The sequence below is a fragment of the Otolemur garnettii genome, unplaced genomic scaffold (genome assembly GCF_000181295.1).
Source record: "Otolemur garnettii isolate 467f Iridium unplaced genomic scaffold, OtoGar3 scaffold00162, whole genome shotgun sequence".
Taxonomy (NCBI): Eukaryota; Metazoa; Chordata; class Mammalia; order Primates; family Galagidae; genus Otolemur; species Otolemur garnettii.
Genome location: NW_003852557.1, coordinates 3623670 through 3646274, shown reverse-complemented (window position 1 = coordinate 3646274; position 22605 = coordinate 3623670). Strand labels below are relative to the sequence as shown.

The 22605-nt window shown below is 36.4% G+C and overlaps 1 protein-coding gene across 3 annotated transcripts in view; it reads right to left on the bottom strand.

Annotated features, from left to right (window-relative positions):
• STXBP4 (syntaxin binding protein 4) overlaps nucleotides 1-22605 on the bottom strand; it is a 144729-nt gene that overhangs the window by 85055 nt on the left and 37069 nt on the right. For all 3 annotated transcript variants that reach the window (XM_003800024.2, XM_023519220.1, XM_023519221.1), the window contains exon 10: nucleotides 19776-19841. In XM_003800024.2, the coding sequence (XP_003800072.1) occupies nucleotides 19776-19841 (66 nt within the window). The remainder of the gene's footprint in view (nucleotides 1-19775; nucleotides 19842-22605) is intronic.

Below are 22605 nucleotides of genomic sequence, written 5' to 3'. Positions count from 1 at the left end.
TATAAATTGGTTTCATAGTAGGGCTGAGTACATTGGATACTTTTTCTTCCATTCTTGAGATACTTTGCTAAGAAGAATATGTTCCAGCCCCATCTATGTAAACATGAAAGAGGTAAAGTCTCCATCTTTCTTTAAAGCTACATAATATTCCATGGTGTACATATACCACAATTTATTTAATCCGTTCATGGGTCGAGGGCACTTAGGCTTCTTCCATGACTTAGCAATTATGAATTGGGCTGCAATAAACATTCTGGTACAAATATCTTTCTTATAGTGTGATTTTTGGTCTTCTGAATATATACCTAGTAGAAGAATTGTAGGATCAAATGGCAGGTCTATTTTTAGATCCCTAAGTGTTCTCCAAACTTCTTTCCAAAAGGAACGTATTAGTTTGCATTCCCACCAGCAGTGTAGAAGTGTTCCCTTTTCTCCACACCCATGCCAACATCTCTGGTTTGGGGATTTTGTGATATGGGCTAATCTTAGTGGAGTTAGGTGATATCTCAAAGTAGCTTTGATTTGCATTTCTCTGATGATTAAAGATGGTGAGCATTTTTTCATATATCCATAGGTCATGCACCTGTCTTCTATGGAGAAGTTTCTTTTCAAGTCCCTTGCCCACCCTCAGATGGGATCACTTGTTTTTTTCTTGCTAATACATTTGAGTTCTCTATAGATTCTGGTTATTAAACCTTTGTTGGAGATATAACCTGCAAATATCTTCTCCCATTCTGAGGGCTGTCTACTTGCTTTACTTACTGTGTTCTTGGCTGTGCAGAAGCTTTTTAGTTTGATCAGGTCCCAATAGTGTATTTTTGATGTTGCTTCAATTGCCCAAGGGGTCCTCCTCATGAAATTTTCACCCAGGCCGATTTCTTCAAGTCCTTTTAATTTTTATAATGTTTATTGTCTGTATTTAGTATGTCCTACTGCTACCTTAAATGGTCACTAAAATATTTTATTATCTAACTTGCTATAATCAAAGGGTCTTGACTGCCCAAATTAGAACACAAGCTGTCTGAAAGTAAAAAACCTTATCAAATATGAGCAGATGCTCCACTGAGCACAAAAATGAGATATAACTGAGTTGATGAACTGTGACAAGGACTATTTCATTTTTGGTCTATAATTGCCTCAGAAAACACTATTAGGTAGAAAGCTTTCATAGGAAATTTCTTCATGAAAGGTTTTAGTTTTATAAGAATACTAGTACAAGTGTATTTTATTAATGATTGCAGTAACAATCATGAACCATGATGGGAGAAACAATATCTAATAAAAGGCAAATTATTTCATTATACTCTTTTATAAATTAAAAAAAATCCTTTTAAGCAAATGAGATTATATCAACAAGCAAAGGAAATTATATCAAAACTAAGTGGAATGAAGAAAATACCAAGGTAAAAAAAATCAGTTATACTAGTTTGACAATTTCATTTCTTGTTTCTTGCTTTTTCGTGAAACATATAAAACTTAAAAATTCTGCACATTAATTTACATTTCCTTAAAAATTACAATTTTCCATCATGAGTTCATACAGTGCATGCTCTCAAGAGCTACATACTTAAAGGACCTTTCCAACCCCACCTAGTCCTTGATTCCACCACTTAGGGAGCAACACTTCTTTATAAAGTGCGTGATAATGACAGATATCAGTAAGCTCAAGAAAAAAAAGATTGTCTTGAGTTTGTATGACAATCCAAAATCCTGCTTCACTTTGCAAAGGAAGACTGGTTAAGCTTTTTGGAAGAAAAGCAGGCCAATCTCATTATAATTAGCTCTAATTAACTCTCCCCAGAGTTGTCAACTTCTTTACCTGCAGCTGCCTGGCTCCCTAAAAGGAGCAGAATTGATTTCTGCCACTGAACATCAAAGAAAATCAAAGAAACGATTTTAATTCTCCTTTACAAACAGAAGTCCCTAATCAAGGACAGGCACAAAAACACAACTGGCTGATAAATTTCATCATGTGAATCTTGTTCCCAATATAAATAATAAGTAGTTAAAACTTTGTTTTGACAACATATTTAACCCTAAATATATATTTTCTGGTTTAATAAAAGTTGATATTAAAAAAAAACCCCAAAATGAAAAAAATAAAACTATTTTCTTAATTCTCCAATTCTGGCTACCAATGTATCAAAAGGGAAATTTTGCAATATTGGAACTTCCTTTCCTTATGAGAATTTAAACTCTCTTTACTGAAATATGCTATAGCTCAAAGGTTACTTTTCTAGATATTAAACATTTATAATTCATCTATAGTTTAGGGTTTAAGGGAGCTCTGTCTTCAGAATGGAAATGTATTTCTTCAAAATTAACCTTTAAAAATGTAATCAAAGTAGGATCAAAATTTTTTTAGTTTTAGAATCAAAATTTTATCAAATTTTGTTTTGAAGGAACTTTAAAGACGAAGAATTTTAAATTAGAAGCTAGCTATAATAAGATTTGAATAACAAAATTAAGTTGATTTGGAGGAACGAATCAGGCGTAACTGGTAAGCAAATTCTGAAACAGCAGCAACAATAAAGAAAGAAAACAAAGTGAGACGCGGGCTAAGGTTAAGGCATATGAGAGGTTATGATAGTTGGCACTGGTCAAAGAAGAGTTACTCACCCAATAAATATTTATTGACAAAGAACCTGGAAAGACCAGATAGCCCCAAACAGACCTTAAATTATTTAAAAATTTAATCTATGATCATGGTGATACCACAAAATATTAAATGATTATGACAACCAACTAGGTGGGGAAAAAAAGGATAAAATGGAGATCTTCATCTCATACCATATTTCAAACAAAATAATTTTTAGACGGGTTAAAGAAAGATATGGGATTGCAACGTTGATAGAGTGGTATAAGATGGAGACTCCGTCTGTCTTACGGAGAAGACCTGGTCCCGTCTTCCTAATTTCTTTGCCCTTAATTCCCACAGAGTTGGAAGCCTGAAGCTTGGTGACGCAAAACACCTACGATTAAAATTACTAAAAAATTAGGAAGGCAATTTGTAGGTGGGGAAAATGTCTGCCCCAGAATTGGTAGAATTAGAGCCAATAACTTTTCAATGTAAAGAGACCCTGGAAATTGAGGTGAGGAAAAGGGAAAATGTATTATGGATTAAGAGTTTAAGAAGCGAGAAGAGGAAAAAGTAGGAGTGGGAAGGAGATACAGATAAGATAAAGGGTACCTAACAGGGGTGTCACAGTATCACGAGTGACCGCGTCAGGAAATCAGCTGCCTTCAATCATGGAGCACTGTGATGGCAATCATAATTTAATATGAAATTATGGTTACAGACTTTGGTACCCAACATGGAGGACAATGAATCAAAGAACAGTATTTTCAAGCAGAATGATTTAGTTGTGTGGTGTCATGACTAGAGAAGTCTTATTTTCAACTCTAAAACAGTATATGAATAAATCATTTGTTTTAATGTCATTGTATGCATGTCATGAGTCCCATTTTGATATAAGAGTACTGAAAGGGTTTCTCACATCCTAAACTGCCAAGATAAGGGTTTTATAGTATCAACTGCCTTATCACTACTTCCTCCTTAGGTAAAATTTACTAGTCTGTCAGCCAAATGAACATTGCTCTAACATAACATTAAGAAACGTAAATGTTTGGCTTCTAAATAGACGTTTAAAATATACAACTGAAAGGTTTTCTTTGAGCAACTGACTAATGGAATTTTAAAGACGTATATTTGCTTTCAGTTAAATAAGGAAAATTATAGGGAGTACTGCCTGCTTTTGTATACAAATACGCCTCTAAGGACTCACCAGCTACAGGGCACCTATTATGAAATGCTTTCTAAGACATGATGGTTTGGCTGTTTCTCTTCCTTTTCCTTAGATTGAGAGCTCCTGGTGCCTCCAGATAAAATAAGCATTTCATAAATGCTTCTTAAATTATTTTGCCTCATCTTTCTTATAAGTTACCATAGACATGGGTGAGACAACTGGTGAGAAGTGTGGCATGTGGTCCCTGAGCCGCCAGAAACTAAGTGGCTCACGGTATGGAACCAAAGAACTTCATGGCATCATCAGTTCTAACTAGGCCAACCGACTACAGGCAATAATCAAATGAAGTGGAAGGAGCCTACGTGTGTGAGGAGTAAGATCAACTTCTCTTCCAAGTTCTGCTAACACTGTCAATTCTACAATTCTAAATTAAAATGAGTTCTATCTTAAATAGTAAGATATATTTTACATTACAAAAATAAACAACTATTTTGTAAGTGAGGCTTCTGAACGAAGACACCTTTGTTTTCCAATGCTTGCTCAGAATGCTACCTTCACCCCGAGTAAAGCACTAGGCTGGGGTCTGTGCAAACAGGAATGCCAACTGGCCTCTCCAAAAGCTACTTCCTGGGGTTCCCTTTCCAAGCAAGCTGTCCTCGCCTTAGGCGGCTTCTCAGGCAGAACCTAATGGTAGAGAATATGGCGTCATTTTCTGAGTCACAAAAGGGGAATTAATGTTGAAAAACAAATCCAACTAAGTTGGTTTCTTCAATCAGATTGCCGTCTTGTCATTGCAAAAGCTTTAGACGGGGTCATTACAGAAGTTTTGAGATACACAAAAATCAAGAAATACAGAATCGGCGCAGAAGGAAACAAATGAAGCCCTCCCAGCACCGCCAATGAGCCGAGCAAGTTAAAACCTGCACAGATGAATCAGAGATGACACTGTCGACTGTGCCTCTTCTAAATTAAATAATGGACCACACCAAGGTCTGCCTCTATGTGATTTCTTTTCTCAAAGAGGTTTGTTTCATCTTTAAAAAATATTTAGGATAATTGTGGATTTCCCATGTCTCTCCCAATGTTTACATCTAGCATTATTATAGAATAATAATGGTATAATGTCACAACCAGGAAACTGACTTTGATACAACCCACCAACTTTATTTTAAAATGAATAAGTTTTATATGTACTCAGCAATAAAAAGGAACAACTGATGGACACACACGACGATCTGGATGGATCTGAAGGGAATTATGCTTGGTAATAAGAGCCAATCCCCCAAAGTGATAGACATACTGTATTATTCCATTTATGGAACATAATTTTTAATTTTTTATTTTGAGACAGGGTCTTGCCCTGACACCCCGACTGTAGTACAGTGGTGTGATCATAGCTCATTGCAGACTCTAACTCTTGGGCTCAAGTGATCCTCCTCTCTCAGCTTCCTGGGTAACTGGGATAATAGGCTAATTTGTAAAGAGGGGTTTTAACAGAAAATAAAAGTTGAGATTCTGAAGCCATAAGAAACCATATAAAATGGAAACAGGAATATTTTATCATAGCATGCTTTTATTTTAGAACAGAAAAGACTGACTAATCAAATATATGTGATATTTTTCTTCTTTTTTCCCTCTAAAGATGAGATAGCGTCTTAGAATCCCCACTAGCAGTATGCTAAAAAACTGTTAAAAATTCAGATCACTAAAGAGGTGATCTGATGAAGTCAGATCAGTTCTAAAAATTAGAGGTAAAGTCTTATCAATTCTAAAAATTAGATGCTCTATAATTTCTTAAATACACAAAGAGACACAATCTGTGAAAGTACAAAAGTGTGAATACTACTTTAGTAATCACTTATTGTTGTTCCTTTTAAAGATATATTTAATTTGTTCTTAAATTTAATTTTGTTGCTTCCTCCATAAAGATAGATCACACGTCAGCTGCACAGCTGCACCAGCTGTTATCAAGTTCATGCCCAACCTTGACTGTTTGCAGAAAATCCTGGGTTGATAGGATCTTACATTTCTTTTCTTTTCTTTTTTTTTTGCAATTTTTGGCTGGGGCCAGGTCTGAACCCGCCACCTCTGGCATATGGGGCTGGTGCCCTACACCTTTGAGCCACAGGCGCTGCCCCTTTTCTTTCTTTCTTTTTTGACCTTACATTTCTGCCTCACGACTCTATGCTGTCTTCAAGCATGCCACCCAATCTTTGCACAGGTGAGGCCAACTATAACTGGGCTTATCTGAACCTTGACAAGTTGCCAAATGAACGATGTCCCATGTTTCTTTAGGGCAGAGACTGGTTTAGACAAGCTAAAATATTTTGGGTTTGAATTGTTCACCAATTCATTGCTGCCTTAGGTCATAATACTTTGCTGAAAGAAACCTTAAAAACAACTTAAGTATGAGAGTAGGTTTTAGAAAGTTGTTGATCAAAGGAAATCGCTTGAACAGCTCATGCCTATTAAAAGTTGTTATAACACGAAGGAAAAAATAATAGGTATAATTTCATGGGAAATTGTGCTGTAAGACATAAAAAGTCATCAAAAAATAGTTAGGTTTTAGAGAACAGTACAGCCAACTCTTTACAAAACAGTGAGTAAGTAGTCTGGGAACCATCCCTGGATGCAGACAACAGGCCTGACTCTTCTGGTGACAAAGGAGCCCATCACAGCTTCTTTCCATTTATTAGTTTCTTTCCTCTCCCTTTCTCCCATTAGTCTTTTCTCTCTTTTAGCTCTTCAACGTTTTCTTTTCAGGCCACTACACTAAATAATGGGAAATTAATGTCCATAATGTAAAATAGCTATTGAACTTGAATTATTGGCCAGGCATGGTGGCTCATGCCTGGAACCTCATCACTATGGGAGGCTGAGGTGGGAGGATCTCTTGAGGCTAGCCGTTCAAGACCGGTCTGAACTCCCACAGTGAGACTCCCACTCTACACACACACACACACACACACACACACACAAATAGGGCCTTGGTACTAGCCCCAGGGAAAGGGATGAGTCTCATGGCAACTGTGTGCCCAGGATCTGGGCCAGGATAGGGGACATAGAGCTGGGTCTCCAAGATGGCTCAGGCCCTAAGAAGTATGAAGGGTGTGGGAAGGGATGATCATGGGGGGCACTCTGAACCTCCTTATTTCCTTATTCCCTTAGACCACATCGAGGGGTAGGAAGGTGGCTGGCCTGGCTGCAGCTACGTCGTGCCATGAGCCAGGTTCCTTATGCTGCTGTCTCCTCATCTCCCTGCTCCCTTCCAGCAAATAGTATGAATAGGTGTGAGTCTTGTCTCAGGTTCAAAATAATGAAAATTAAAAGAAAAACTTTTTCTTTTGACTACATGGTGTTTAAAAAAAAAAAAAGGAGGTATTGTTTTTTGGATTAGGCCACTGCCTCACAGTAATATAAGTTTGAAAGAATAAAGGATACCAAATTATAGTCCCTCATTGGAAAACAAACTGAAAATCAATCTAATGGTGTTTTAACAATTAGGTTACCTTCATGTTTAAAGGATTTATATGGGACAATCAATAGTATTGTACTGACAGTGTCAAAAACTTGGAAAGGATAGCACATTAAAGGGAAGAAACTTAGCCAAACTTCACATAATTTAAGTTTCCGTTTTTTTTTTTTTTCTTTTTTAGACGGAGCCTCAAGCTATCCCCCTGGGTAGAGTGCCATGGCATCACAGCTCACAGCATCCTCCAACTCCTGGGCTCAAGTGAGTCTCCTGCCTCAGCCTCCCAAGTAGCTGGGACTACAGGCGCCCGCCACAACGCCCGGCCATTTTTTGGTTGCAGCCATCATTGTTGTTTGGCGGGCCCGGGCTGGGGATTCGAACCCACCACCTTAGGTGTATGTGGCTGGCGCCTTAGCTGCTTGAGCCACAGGCATCGAGCCGAGTTTCCGGTTTTTAATAGAAGCAAAAACAAAGACCATAGGATTCTCTTAATAGATGCAGAAAAAGCATTTGACAAAATTCAGCATCGTTTTCTAACAAGAACACTTATGAGGCACAGTGGCACATTTCCTAAGCTGACTGAAGCCATCTATGACAAACCCACAGCTAACCTCATAACTGAATGGAGTAAAACTGAAAGCTTTTCCACTTAGACCTAGGACCAGACAAGGATGTCTACTATCACCACTAATATTCAACATTTTTCTGAAGTTCTAGCCAATGAAATTAGGCATGAGAAGGATATAAAGGGCATCCAACTGGGGGAAGAGGAGATGAAACTCTTGCTCTTTGCTGATGATATGATCTTATACTTAGAAAATCTCAGAGACTCAAGCACAAAACTCCTGGACGTGATCAGGAAATACAGTAACGTCTCAGGATATAAAATCAATGTCCACAAATCAGTAGCCTTTGTATACGCCGATAACAGCCAAGTTGAGAAACAAATCAAGGTTTTTAAAACTTTTTAAGAGAAGAGTTATACAGCCAAGCATGGTGGCCCATGCCTATCATCCTAGCAATCTAGGAAGCCAAGGTAGGAGGATCCCTTGAACTCTGGAGTTCAAGACCAGCCTGACCAAGAGTGAGACCCCCATCTCTACCCCAAATAAAAAAGATTAGCCAGGGTTGTGGCAGGCACTTGTAGTCCCAGCTATTCAGGAGGCTGAAGCAGGAGGATGCTTTGAACCAAAGAGTTTGAGGATGCTGTGAGCTAAGCTGACACCAAGGCAGTCTAGCCTGGGCTACAGAGTGAGAGACTGTCTCAGTTTTAGTATATATGCTATGGAAGCAAGCATGAGACACTGTCTCAAAGAAAAAAAAGAAAAAGAAAAAAAAAGAAGAGTTATATATACTCTCTATTCATAATTTTTAAAGGCTCATTAATTGCAAAACTATTAATCTTTTAAATGGAAAAGGTAGCATTTTCACTGAAGCATAAAAACTCTTTTATTAACCAAAATTCCTTTAAAAGAATATATCATTATATATATACAAAAGAAGCTGAATGGTATGTATGATACATGTCTGGTCAATGTATCTTAAAAGGGAGAGTTTGAAAGTTGATTTGGGGTAGTCTACTTTATTACTGAGTGTATGTTTATGAAATGAATAGTATCTTATGAACACATGTGGGTTTATATACACAGATGTGTACATGTATTTTTAACTATTTTTGCTAAAACTGGAAACCTTACATTAAGTTCTCCTCTAAATCAACACACTTAACCCTCAATCTCATTTATCTTGGTTGGTTAATTGCATCGTTACAGACTCTCAGTTGTTACTAAATCATTAAGTCCGACTGCTCTCTCTGTTTACTACCGCACATTCTATCATTGTTAGATGTGGCTGACTTGATCCTCACCGTATCTTTTGCATAGATCCCTCTGGAATATTCCCATTACCACTAAATCCTCCATTGCCTATTACAGGCATCCTCAAACTACGGCCCACAGGCCACATGTGGCCCACCTGGGACATTTATGCAGCCTGTTGGGTGTTTTTGCCGCCACTGCCTGTCCTGCTTAGCAGCCGACTCGTGCTGGGGCCTGCAGTCCGGCCCTCCAACGGTCTGAGGGACAGTGAACTGGCCCCCTGTTTAAAAAGTCTGAGGACCCCTGGTCTATTATCTTGGCGAGCGCTTCTCAAATTCTAAGGCACAAATCACCTGCAGCCTTGTTAAATGATTCTGCAGGTCTAGGATGAGAGCTGAGACTGAAATCTGGGTGCCAACACTCACTGATACTGCTGCTGCTGCTGACACTGTCTGAGCAGCAAGGATGCAGAGCGATGGACTGACAAGGGGCAATCATGGTGGCCACTAGTTAATGTGGCTACTGAGCACCTGAAATATAGCTGGTCAAATGAGGAACTGAATATTTATTTAACTCGAGTTTGAATTAAAATTTAAACTTACATTGTTCTGGTAAAACTACATTTCACTTGATTTATTTCATCATGCAAGACATTATTACTGTTGAACCATAATGTCTGTGTCAGGCATGGGAGTCCTATGAATAGTACATATATACATAAACACCTAACTGATCTGGTCAGTGTCAATTAACTTCAAATCTTTTTTTTACACACCAATCTATACACATGGTGTGCTTATCTGAGTATTTTATGCAGACAGTGTAAGTTATAATAATATCTGTGTAAATCATAATTGTAATTAAATTGAAATGCTTATTACAGTAGACTATAATTACTTTTTTTATTAAGTTCAAAATTTGCCCATAAAGTATGAACAAAATGAAATTAAATTTAAATTAAATTTAAAATAAAGACACACTACAGATGCAGAATAAAATGGAGATGAATTAGCTAGCAATGTGATCAGAACAATAAAAAGAGAGTAGAAGGAGGTATGTTGCAAATTTTATTTTAATGCAATTGAAATTGGCAAAAGGTGTGCTTATTGTGTAAGAATTTTTTAAAATTCTTTTTTACAAATGAATGATGAATTTGATAAGAAGCTTACTCTTAACAGTCAAAAAAGAATCAATAATATTGAAAAATCAGTTGTCTAAAATCAGAAGTGAGGGTTTAACATTTGCAAAATCCAGCTGTAAAATGGATTGAATTTTGCACAAAAGAGAAAACTCTTTTTAGATTGAGATAGTTATTACAGATATGATAAAAAGCTTAGAAAATTTATTCTTAAAAAATCAAAGATCTTCAATTAAGCCACACACAAAAAAAAATGCCTATAGACCATAAGAATTTTCTGATACTATCAATGATCAACTGATTCAGAATTTGAAGAACAAGTACTTCCTCCAGCTTTAGGTGAACTGTCTTATAGAAGAGACAATCCCCAGGGAGTTCATATTTCACATGTGTATTGTCTTAAAAGACACCACATTGATGAAATGTTGATTTTCAGCCTAAAAAATCCAAACGTTCAGTGTGAATTTTTTTTAAGTCATATATACATAGATCATGAATACACTTATGCCTTTGTGGGATTCAGTGTGTTGATTATTTGTACATATTGGAGTGCTTACATCCTATTGATTAACATGGCTTTCACCTCATTTACTTAATCACAGTGTTAAGACATTTGTGTTCAATACTTGACAGATTTGCCTTGTACCCTTGCAATATGAGCTCCATAGGTGTGGTCCCTCCATTAACTTTCCCTCTATCGAACCACCTCCTTCCTTCCCATCCCTCTCCCCTTCCCTCCTTCATGAAATATCCCATGTACTCAGTACTACTATAAAATCAATTTATAATCCCTCACACTTTCGTATGAGAGTGTGAATATTTTTTAACACTTTTATATCTGTCAAGAAAAGAGCTTCAGCTAGATAATGAAGAAAATCTCTTCTTACCATGAAAGATCATGTCCCAGCTACACTAAATCAAAAATCTGGACTTACTGTCTTTTTCAATAAGATTTTGTTTATTGTTTTATTCCACTGTATAAAACATATTGAAAATATTTGTGCTCAGTTTTCTTTTCTTTTTTTTTTTTTTTGAGACAGAGTCTCAAGCTGTTGCCCTGGGTAGAGTGCTGTGGTGTCACAGCTCACAGCAACCTCCAATTCTTGGGCTTCAGCAATTCTCTTGCCTTAGCCTCCAAAGTAGCTGGGACCACAGGTGCCCACCACAACGCCCGGCTATTTTTTGGTTGTAGTCATCATAGTTGTTTGGCAGGCCCGGGTTGGATTTGAACCCGCCAGCTCTGGTGTATGTGGCTGGTGCCCTAGCCGCTTGAGTTACAGGTGCTGAACCTGTGCTCAGTTTTCTAAAGCTGATTTTACAAAAGGCATCACAGACATGGTAGTACTGTTTAGTACGTATTTATGTAAATTCTATGAGTCATCATTTATTTATGGAACAGTTAAAAAAATGGAAGACAAAGAATTTAATATTATTCTCTTTCTTGTCAATGCTCCTTGCCTGGGGTGTGGAAGAATTTTACAAAGATTTATTGTATTTTTAATTTCAATTCAAGGTACTCTTAAAACAAAAGGAATGCATGCGCAATATTCAATAATCAAAGACAAAAAATCAATATCATATTGCATGTAAATGAGCTCAATTAGAAACTCCAAAAAAAGAAAGCTTATTTGTGAAGCTACAAAAGTGTAAAAATTTCTAATGACTGAAACTTTTCATAATATAAATCAAAAATAATGATTTTCCATATTTTTCTACCAAAAATTAATATGGAGAACTATTATCATAGTGTTACATAGATTGGTTCCAAATACTAAAATAATTTTGAAATACCCTTTGCTGAATTTAAGAGGTGCTTTCATTATATGTACTATCCCTTGAATTTGAAGCTAATAATACTGAACTGACAAGAATTAATCACAGATGTAGCTCTGAAAAGATTTTGGTTGAAGGTAGATTTTGTTTAAGTACATTTTTAACGTCTACAGTTTTTGAAAAGATTTTGGTTAAAGACAAATTTGTCTCAAAAAATGGTTTTTTCAGTGTGGATATAAATATTAGAAGGAAAAGATTTTTGGTATTTGTTATTACATTTTTTAAAATTAAGTTGGCAACAATGTGGGTCTATGACTCTATTTTTTCAACTGTAAATTTTATTAAATCTAAACATAGATCTAGTATTTCCAATGAAAATTTAGTGTAGAAACTGAGATGTGCTGACTGTGTAAGATAATACCAAGTTTCAAAGATACAGCATAAATAAACAATAAGAAAATATCTCATTAATGAACTCTTAAGTATTAGTGCACGCTAAAATGACATTTTGGATATACTAGACTGAATAAAATATGTTTGAGTTAATTTTACCTGTTTCTTTTTACTTGTTCAAAAGTGTGGCTGTTAGAAAATGTAACAATATTTGTGTGGCTTCCATTATGTATTTCTATGGGACAGTGCTGTTCTAGACTGTTGTAAGAGCCTCTTCTCTGATTTTCAGTTACTTCCTGACCTGCTGTCAGTTTCATCTTAAAACATATTCTTCATTCTTCCCATCATCCACGCACCAAATTTTTGAGCATCTGCTCTTTACCTGTTATTGCTGTAAGATACCTCAGAGAACAAATCAATGAAGTTTATATGGCCGATACGTATAATAAATTTCGAAAGATGTAAATTAGATATCAGTAACACCAAAAGCTCCATACATGGTTAGGTTGAGTGTTAGCGGGATGGATGGTGGTACAGGCAGGCCAGAGGGTGTGCAGAACCTTCAGAAGAGCGGAGGGAAGAAGAGTGGTTAAGAGCTGAGGTCACTGGGGCAGGTGGAACGTGAGGATGGAGGGGAGGATGGCAGATCACGTGGGCCTTCATAGGCTTTGACATTTATTTGTAGGCTGCTACTTGCAGCATTTTTGACATTTACTCTGAGTGAGATGGAAAGTCCTGGGGACTTCTCATTTTCCAATGATATTTCTGGTTGTTGTGCTCAGATTAAACTGTATGGGGGTGAGGCACAGTGAAAGCAGGGTGATCTGGGGGCAGGAAGCTATAATAATAACATAGGCTAGAGAAGATAGCAGCTTAGACCAGTGATGCAAGTGTTCAAATTCTGTAATTTTTCAAAAGAAGGACGAACAAGTTGGATGTGGAGTGTGAAAGAAAAAGTGGGGTCAGATTATAGGTGGAATAAACATTCCTTTATCCCCCCTCACTGAGTATCTTCCACGGCAGTCTACTGTCTGAAATCTTAGATTGGTACTCAGGTGCCTGTATGCTTTGACCCCAACAGAGCCATGCGTGTCATTTCTGATGCTTTGTCTTTCTATGTTTCTCTTATGCTCCTGGGCCTTTGATAATGATGGTAATGATAATTAAAGAATACATATCAAACCTATTATTTTTCAGAGACCTGCTACATTCCTGACAGTTTTAGGCTCTTAAACTCTTAAATCCTATGAAAAAATGATAATATCTTTATTATTACCTTTTTTTTTTTGAGACAGAGTCTTACTATATTACCCTTGGTAGAGTGCTGTGGTGTCACAGCTCACAGCAACCTCTAACTCTTGGGCTTAAGTGATTCTCTTGCCTCTGCCTCCCAAGTGGCTGGGACTATAGGCACCACCACAATGCCTGGCTATTTTTTTGTGCAGTTGCCATTGTTGTTTAGCAGGCCGGGGCTGGCGTGAACCCTCCAGCCCAGCGTATGTGGCCGGCGCTCTACTCACTGACCTATGGGTGCTGAGCCTATTATTACTTTCTTAGACATGAAGACACAAACATATTAACAAATAATGTAAAGTTAGCATATCACATGAGGCTGATGTGACTCTAAAGACATGATTTCCCATCGTTTTCTCTGTCTGAACTGCTCTTCCCTTTCTCTGTCCAGCCCAGCTCACATGCCACTTTTTCTATGAAAAGTCTTCTGACCTCAGCTAAATTATATTTTCTTCCTCTTTATTAAACAGTTAAAATAAATCATTTCCACCTCTTATTATAATTATTCTCCTATTATTTATAGTAGTATCTGGAAAGTCACTGGAATTTAAAATGAATTACTTTTAAAAAGTAATTACAATTACAATTAAAAAGGAATTACAATAAATGGCTTTTTAGATTTGGGGTACGCAGGTTGAGAATTGTGTACAAACTGAAATGTCTGTAACTTATGCTCAACACAACCCATAAAATCACAACTACAAAAGAAAAAAAAAAACCCATAACAGTTAACATCTGTTGAGTGCTTATATGTATATTAATACGTATTATTACCTTAATATTTCTAATATCCTCACGAAGGATCCTATTCTCATGCTCATTCTATAGATGAGAAGACTGAGTCTCAGAAAGGTGAAGTAGTTCACTGAAGGTCAAGGGCTAGCAAGAGGCAAGATGAGGGCGTACAGCTAGACGGTCTAACTCCAAGGGCCATTATCTACTCTGCACTAATCCCTATGCTAATTCACCGTTCATCATATAAGAGTCCTTCTCTTGCTTACATTATTTGTTCATCTATATCTCATCTTTTCCTTTTGAATCCTATTAGATTCTAATAAAGATTAGGTATAGATTATTTATTCATGCAGACTTGACCTTTCTTAATAACAGGAACTCATCCTTTCAGAGAATAAATACAGGAGGGCCTCATGTGGAAAAAGTAGGTACTGCTAGAAAAAGAAAGCAAAATTGCTATTTTTCTTTAGATTCATCTCTTACACCGGCCCTTACTATATTATTTGATGATATTCTGATGTTCATATATTCCAAGCATTTAGGGGAAAAGAAACTTTAAGTAAATACAGGGGAAAAAAAAACCCATCTCCTAATTTATTCTACATAGAAAAACTAACAAGGAGGATTTTTAAATCTCCACTTTCAGGACACGAACACTAAATGTCAAATGTCCTGGCCCCATACACATTCATGCATGTGTAGAAGAGACAGGATGCAAAGAACTAAAAAGGCACATCAATCAAAACATAAAAATATGCAAGAAAATGGGGGGGGGGTGGAAATTGGCCAAAAAGGAAGACTTTTTAAAAGAAACCTTTCACTTGAAAATAATTTCAAACGTACAGTTGAGTTACAAGAATAAGAATAGTATTGAGAATATACTCATATCCTTCACCTAGATTTACCTAATTAACTGGGCTTACCCTTCTGTCAACATGTTCAAGAGTGAGAAGCAATGTGTTCTTGCGAGCCACTGATATTTAGAGGCTGCTATAGCTGGGATTTTGCATGTTCTCAAACTCTCATACGTATATACATATATCCTCACACTATATAAATGCATACTCATACATGATGTATAGCACACACACATTAATAAATATACACGCACATAATTTTTTTCTTGACATTTGAGGGTAAGTTACATATATCATAACCTTTTGCCCCTAACAACTTCAGCATTTCCTAAAAATACGGATATTCTCTCCTAGAACCCCAGTACAGTTAATACATTTGGAAGCTTAACACCAACTCCATACTCCAATCTGCCACCCGTGTTCTGGTTATGTCAGATGAACCAATAACGTCCTTTACAGCTTTGCTCCCATTCCAGTACAGGATTCGGTCCAGGGTTAGGAAATGAATTTAGGTTTCACGTCTTTGTAACCTTTTAATCTGGGATATTTTATTGCTTTTTTCAAAACACAGCATTGACATTTCTGAAGAAACTGTACACATACACCCTCCACGCCCACTGTCTTTACAATAAACTGTTCCCTTACTTTGGGTTTGTCTGAGCTTCCCCACGGTTGGATTCGTGTTGCTCATTCTCAGCCACAACACTACATAGGTGACTCTGTGTCCTTTTCAGGGTATCCCATTTGGAGTCACACAATGTCCTTCTGTTCTTCACTGGTGAGAAAAATGTCTAGCACCAGTCAAGGTGTTTTCTGGTTTCTCTACTGTATAATTACTATTTTCCTTGTGATTAATAAGCAGTTTCAGAGTGATAATTTTAAAGCCATGTAAATATGTAAATATTCTGCTCTTCATCAAAATTTCCCCTTAAATTTAGCTGCTGAATTGTGCCTGATCTAATCTTAACTAAAATAGATGCATTTTGCTGATTTCCAAATATGAAGCTTCTCTGCAGTTCCCAGTCACTATTCAACCTTCTGCTGTAAGCCAGAGCACTCCTTTCCCCCTATCAGTTACTTAATCTACTTACTAGTGGTATAGACCCAAGAATTACTATTTTTTTCAACAGTTTGCAGTTCCTTACGGTACTAGACTATTTTGGCATTCAAGTTCTTACAGATCTGGAGTGGCAGCTCCTTCAGGTCAGATTCTTGTGACTTGTCCCTGACATTTGGGGGCACTTCTTGTTTTTTCACATAATAAGATACTCAGGCTTGTTTCAAACCTATCCTTCCCAGTCCCTGAAACTGGTCTATCCAAGGAGGCTGAGCTCCTTTCAGTGGGGAGGAGGATCTGGAGACACCTAGAAATGCCATGTGCTCATTGCTATCAGAGCATCTTCTATGTAGTTCTTAAAGCTGACAGAGATAGATAATATATACACGTACACACACACAGACACATACACATAGATATGGAGGGACTCTGACTTACAATGGGTTGACTTACAATTCTCCAACTTTATGATGGGTTTATCAGGGTATGAAATGCATTTTCAACTTGTGATGTTATCAACTTACATTGGGATCATCAGAATGGAGCCCCATCATACATACATGCACATTCAGATACTGGACATGGACGTACATGCATGTATATATAAGAAATGATGCATTCATAATGATACCTCCAATTCAAGTCCATTCCCCAGGGGCCTTCTTGGACTTTATTGATGGATATTCTAGTTTGTCTTTCCTTTTTCCTTAGATCTTGCCACTCAACAACAATAAACATGCTTGCTCAGTCCTATAACATATCTAAAATTGTTTCAGAATTGCTGAAACAACAAAATGAAACAAAAACCACACAAAAGCTTTAGGACTTAATTTGGAATTCTTTCCTGACTGAACTCCAACCTGCCAAGACACTGACTACAAATATTGTGTTTGCAAGTTACTTGAACTGGTTCTTTCGTTTTTTGGTGTGGTTATGGTATTCTCTTGGAATACAAGTGGATTCATTTGCTTCAGTTTGCCTGCAGTGTTAGGTTTATTTTCCCCTTCCTATTTCTTTACATATACTTCAAATGAATATAATATTAACATGCACCCAAGAGTAAAAATTATGTAAAAAGGCATCCTCAGAGAGGTGTCACACACTCTCTCCTGTCCACCCCAGGTCTCCCCGTTTTTGTAAGTGACCAATTTCATGCTGCGAAGTTTATCCTTCCTTCGGTTTCTTTCACAGAGATAAAGATATATATATATATTTGCATTTCCTTGGCTTATGAAAGGTGGCACACTATAGGTACTCTTTTGCACTGACTTTGTTTTTTATGCTTGATTATACACCTTGGAAATCACTCCACATTACTTAACAGAGACCTCCTTACTCTTCTCTGCAGGAGCGGAGTGCTCCAGTGCATGCGCGGGTCCTGTAGTTTATTCAATTAGTAGCCTATGCTTGGAGATAAAAAGCAGTTTCCAATATTTTCCAGTTATAAATGATGCTGTAACAAATAACCTTGGGCTTAGTGTTTAAAAATTATTGTGCAGGTTCCCTTAGTACTGGCACTGTTTCCCATGGCCTTGATATCTTAAGGTCAGCTTGACTGCATAAAACCTTCTTGGGTCACATTTTCTTTGCCTTACTGTCTTAAAAATGTTGCTCCATTACTTTGTATGTTGTTTCAGGAAGACCACTGATGGTCTAATTCGATTGTCTTTGCTTTTGATCTTTTTACTTAGAAAAGTGTATTTTCCCCTCTATCCTTATTTAAAGTCTAATCATTTTCTTAGGATGTATCGTACAGTTTTGTTTTCTTCAGTACCTCATATTAGATGCAGGTGTTCTTTTAATTCTGGAAAGTTTTCTTGGATTATAGGTCTAAATATTAGTGCGGGTCAGTGTTTTGAATGATTTCTTCAAGAAACTCTTGCTTCTTGATTTCATTTTCATTTCCCTGGTTGTTTTTCTTGTGTTCTTCAATGCCTTTTTCATTTGAATATATTCTTCCTTGGACACCTTGTAATTTAGTTTTTATTTCTGATATAATTTTGACTTTCCCTTTCCTCTTTTCTTTCCTAACTTTATCAACTCTTGTTTCATCTTTCCCTGACCAATTTCTATTTTTGTTTAAACTTCCAATTGGAAGTGTTGTTTTTTTCCTTTTTTCTTAGCTCATTTGAGGATATTTAACTGAGTTGAGAGTGTTTCAATACATTTTCTTCAGCTGTGTGGCTCGACTGTTGTGGAAAGTTTTCATTAAGAGGAAAGCTTTAATTCATATCATCATATCTAATTTTCGTGGTTGTTTTACAGTGATGGGGACAGAATTTTTTCCTATCCTATTTTCATAGAAAAAGCTCTTCATTCAAGAGTACCTTTTTCTGTGCAGCTTCTCTGATGGATCATGTTGCTGATGGCCGTAAGAGAGGAGTGGGTGGACTGGTGGTCTTGTTTCTCTTTCATTTCTGCTGGATCCTTACCTTTCCCTTCTTCCTTCCTTCTTGCTCGTCATTGCCTAGTCTCCAAGGAATTCCGTCCATCCTCTATTTATCTGATGCGCGCAGAGAAACAAGGATTCTCCAGGCTGCCACTTCTGTTTGCACACACCTTGAAGTCCTTTTTTTCTTGTAGCCAGAGCTGAGAACCACCAAGTCCTGATCTATGTTCTCTAGTTTGGCATTTACTGTTATCTCTTTCTGGGGGCGATTCTGTTTGTACTGCGATTAATTCAACTGTTTATCACCACCCTTCTTCAGAGTCTTTGAAGCCTTCCCTTCTGTTCTTTATCTCCCAGGTTTCAGTGGCAGGCTGAGCTGCAGAAGCTTCGACGGGTTGTTTTTTTTAACTCTATTTATGTGTACTTTGAAGGTTGTGGTGTTCTCTGCCACATGGTCATACTGAAAACATAGGTCCTGTATTTGTTCTCTTTGCTCTCTCTGTTGATTTTATGTTTTCTAACGGGATGGTGAGAGGGAAAGTAACAATCAGGTGAGAGCCATTGATCTCTAACAGTGTTTTTGTTCCTGTTTAGATTTTGTTATTTGTGTTTTCATTTCATCATCTTACCATGTGTTTGTTTTATTGGGAGCGACCTCAAATTCCTTGAAGAATGAGGCAGAGTGGAAAAAAATGTGCAACAACTAAATGGTAACAATGCTCTGCTTTCATGATTCTTTTATTTGCTTGCTTTTTTCTTGAATGAGATATGAGTAACAAAGATAAGAAAAACTGGGGAAAAGGGAAAATGAAAGAAAAAGGAAAAAAGGATAGAAAAGCAAAACTGGTCATTTTGGTTTGTGAGTATCAATTAATATTCAGTTAATTAGAATTTGAAAAAGGAGCTTTAATCTTTTTTTTTTTGAGGAATAGTAGCAGGACTTCTGTATAGGTACAACCTCCAAAAGTGATGGCATTTAAGAGCCATATCATTTTATACTCTATTTTTGCATCAGTAAGCTCTGGGGTATTATAAAACATCATTGCTTTACAATATACCTCTTACATTTATGCACACCACACGCACACTCAGAACACACACTTACTTGTTTCACATTCTGGAGTTCTTCTGTCAATTGCTTCCTTTGTTTCTCTGATTCAAATAATTTTTCCTATATTTAAGAACCACTGAATTAATAACTTGCTATGAAAGTATCAGTGAGTATGACTTTAGTTCTGTGTTTCAAAGCTTATATGTATATTCCCATCAAATTGCTTACATTTTCAGATTGTATTTTCTTACGTTTTTCTGGCTTTATATGTATCACTTAAAAGTAATTAGTTACCTATAGACTAATTGTGATGTGAATGTACTTTCTATTTATCTTAATTTTGCAAAATTTCACAACCTCAGGTCAAAAAATAAGTCTGCAGGAATCCAAATGTGTAAATATTAACTAATTTTGGGCAATAGCTATCAGTGCCAAAGAGCTTCCAAACTGAAGGTCATTATTATTACAAATTAGAAGTAAAGGTCTCTCACCATACTAAAGAGGACCTATGAGATGGGGCTAACTCTTGGTTTTATAATTTAATTTTAGCTCATTCTTATAACATTGCCCATTAAAAAGGTATGACTATATAACTAAAATATCAAATGATAGTTATTAAAGTAGATGAATTAAGATGGTTAAGGTAAATGAGTATTATGCATGCAAATAAAAAATCTTTGGACTCAACTTTAGACAAGCACGTACCCTAAAATGTTCCATTTTGTTGAGCATACCTTAAATAAATCCAGGTTTTATTGATTGACTCATAAATAAGAGAAATTTAAGAGCCACTTTTCTACAAACTTGAGCAGAGGAATTGCTTGAACAGTAAATTAAGTGATAAAGATTCATGGCTACATTGCAATGTTTATAAGAGGCGATCTACTTTCTGGTGTGTGTTAGCTCATCCTTGTCTGGGAGGTGAAATGAAGGTAGATGATGATGAATATAATATAGCAATCTAATGGATGTGCCACAGACCAGGAGCCAAGAGACCGCAGGCTCCTGAGCGTTAATGCCCTAGCAAGTCACCTTCCCTCTTTGTGGCCTAGTTTTTCACATCTGTCAATGGAAAAATCTATCTATTTTCATGCACCTCTGCAAAGCAGTAGTAATGACAATTCTATGGAAAGGCTCAGCCCATAGCACTTGTAAAAATTATTCTTGCAAAATAAAAATTATCTTGGTTTCATTTTTATTTGTATGTCATGTCCAACATGAAGACTAGATATGTCTCAGGATAATGAAAAGTGATGAGACACCACCTATGGATTCTATGAACTCCTTCAACAACCTCGGTTATTTATGTGTATGTACAATATAAGCAGAAAAAACTGAAAATAAAGATATTACCTCGAACAATATTTATTGCTTTGTGTACTATTTTCTATAGCTTCTTATATGGCTCTCAGCCAATTGATAGGTTTTGAGGTGAAGGTATCAATAATTTTGAAATGTGGAATTTGTTATATACAGAATTTTAGCACCATGTTCTAACCGACTGAGTTAACTGGCTGCCTGCTTACCTGGGATGTTAGGTTTTGTCAATTAGGATATGTTAGATTTCATGAACTTTAAATGTGAATCCTGATTTATTGAATGGCTCCGCAGAGAAGCCTTGTTTAAATGTCAAAAGAACATGGCATGTACAGTTTTAAATTAAAATTCTAATAATTAATATTGATATTCCAATAAAACTGAAATATATCACTAAATTTAACAATGATAAACTTTAAAGAAAGGAAAAAGATCTGAGACTCCCTGAAAATTATAACGAACTAGATTTAATGGTTCATCTAGTGATAAATTATAGAAAAATGCTATCTTACCAAGGCAGCCAACACTGAAGAAGTTTTTTAAGAGAATATTAGAAGCAACCGTCAATGTATTTTTAAAATTAAATTTAAACTTTACATCTAAATTCTTAATTGTTATACCAAAAAAAAAAAATGTGGCCAGATAGTGGCTTTATAATTATAAAAGAAATATATAAAATATTCCATATGTAAAAAATATATAAAATAAAATGTAAGTAGTGGAACCCTTACATAAATTAGGAAGAAATGTGAATTGGCAAGGCCTTTTGAAAGGGAATTTGGTAATACACAGAATTTTTATGCATCCATAGCCTTTAAAAAAGCAATTTCATTTTCAGATATTTATTCTGTGTACATACTCATGCAGTTGGCCAAAGGCACTTGTACAAAGCTGTTTAAGGTAGAATTATTTTTAATAACGGAAAACTGGAAATGGTCTAAATATCCATTGACAGGTCACTGGCTAAATAACCATTGAAAGTATGGGAGACCCAGCCAGAAGAATTTGGCAGATCTTTATATAGATATTAATAGGAAAAGATGCCCAAGATACAACTCTAACAAAGACAGAGAGAAAATAAAGGCACTAACTGTAAAATATGTAGATGGATGAAACAATTTATGTAAAAGTTAAAATCCCTATACATTTGTCTTTTAAAACTCTTTTTTCTGGGCAGTTTTAGGTTCATAGCAAAATTAATAGGAAGGTACAGAGATTTCCCACATACTCCCTGGCTCCACACATACATTTACTTTAAAAAATGTGATTGGCTATGCAGAGAAGCTTTTGGAAAAGATAATTCATTAACATTTTTAACACTGACTTCCTCTGCAGGGGTGTCCTACCTGCAGGCTGCATGTGGATTTTTTGAGGCCTATTTTGTTTACCTGTGGTGTTGCATGTTGCTACAATTATGCACAGACCTTCCTTTCTTTTGCTCATCAGTTCTTGTTAGTACTTTTTTATTTAATGGATGGTGCAAGACAACCTTTCTTCCAATGTGGCAGGAAAAAAAAAGGGTAGACACCTTTGCAGGCTTGGAATTGTAAAAATAAAGTAGCAAGAG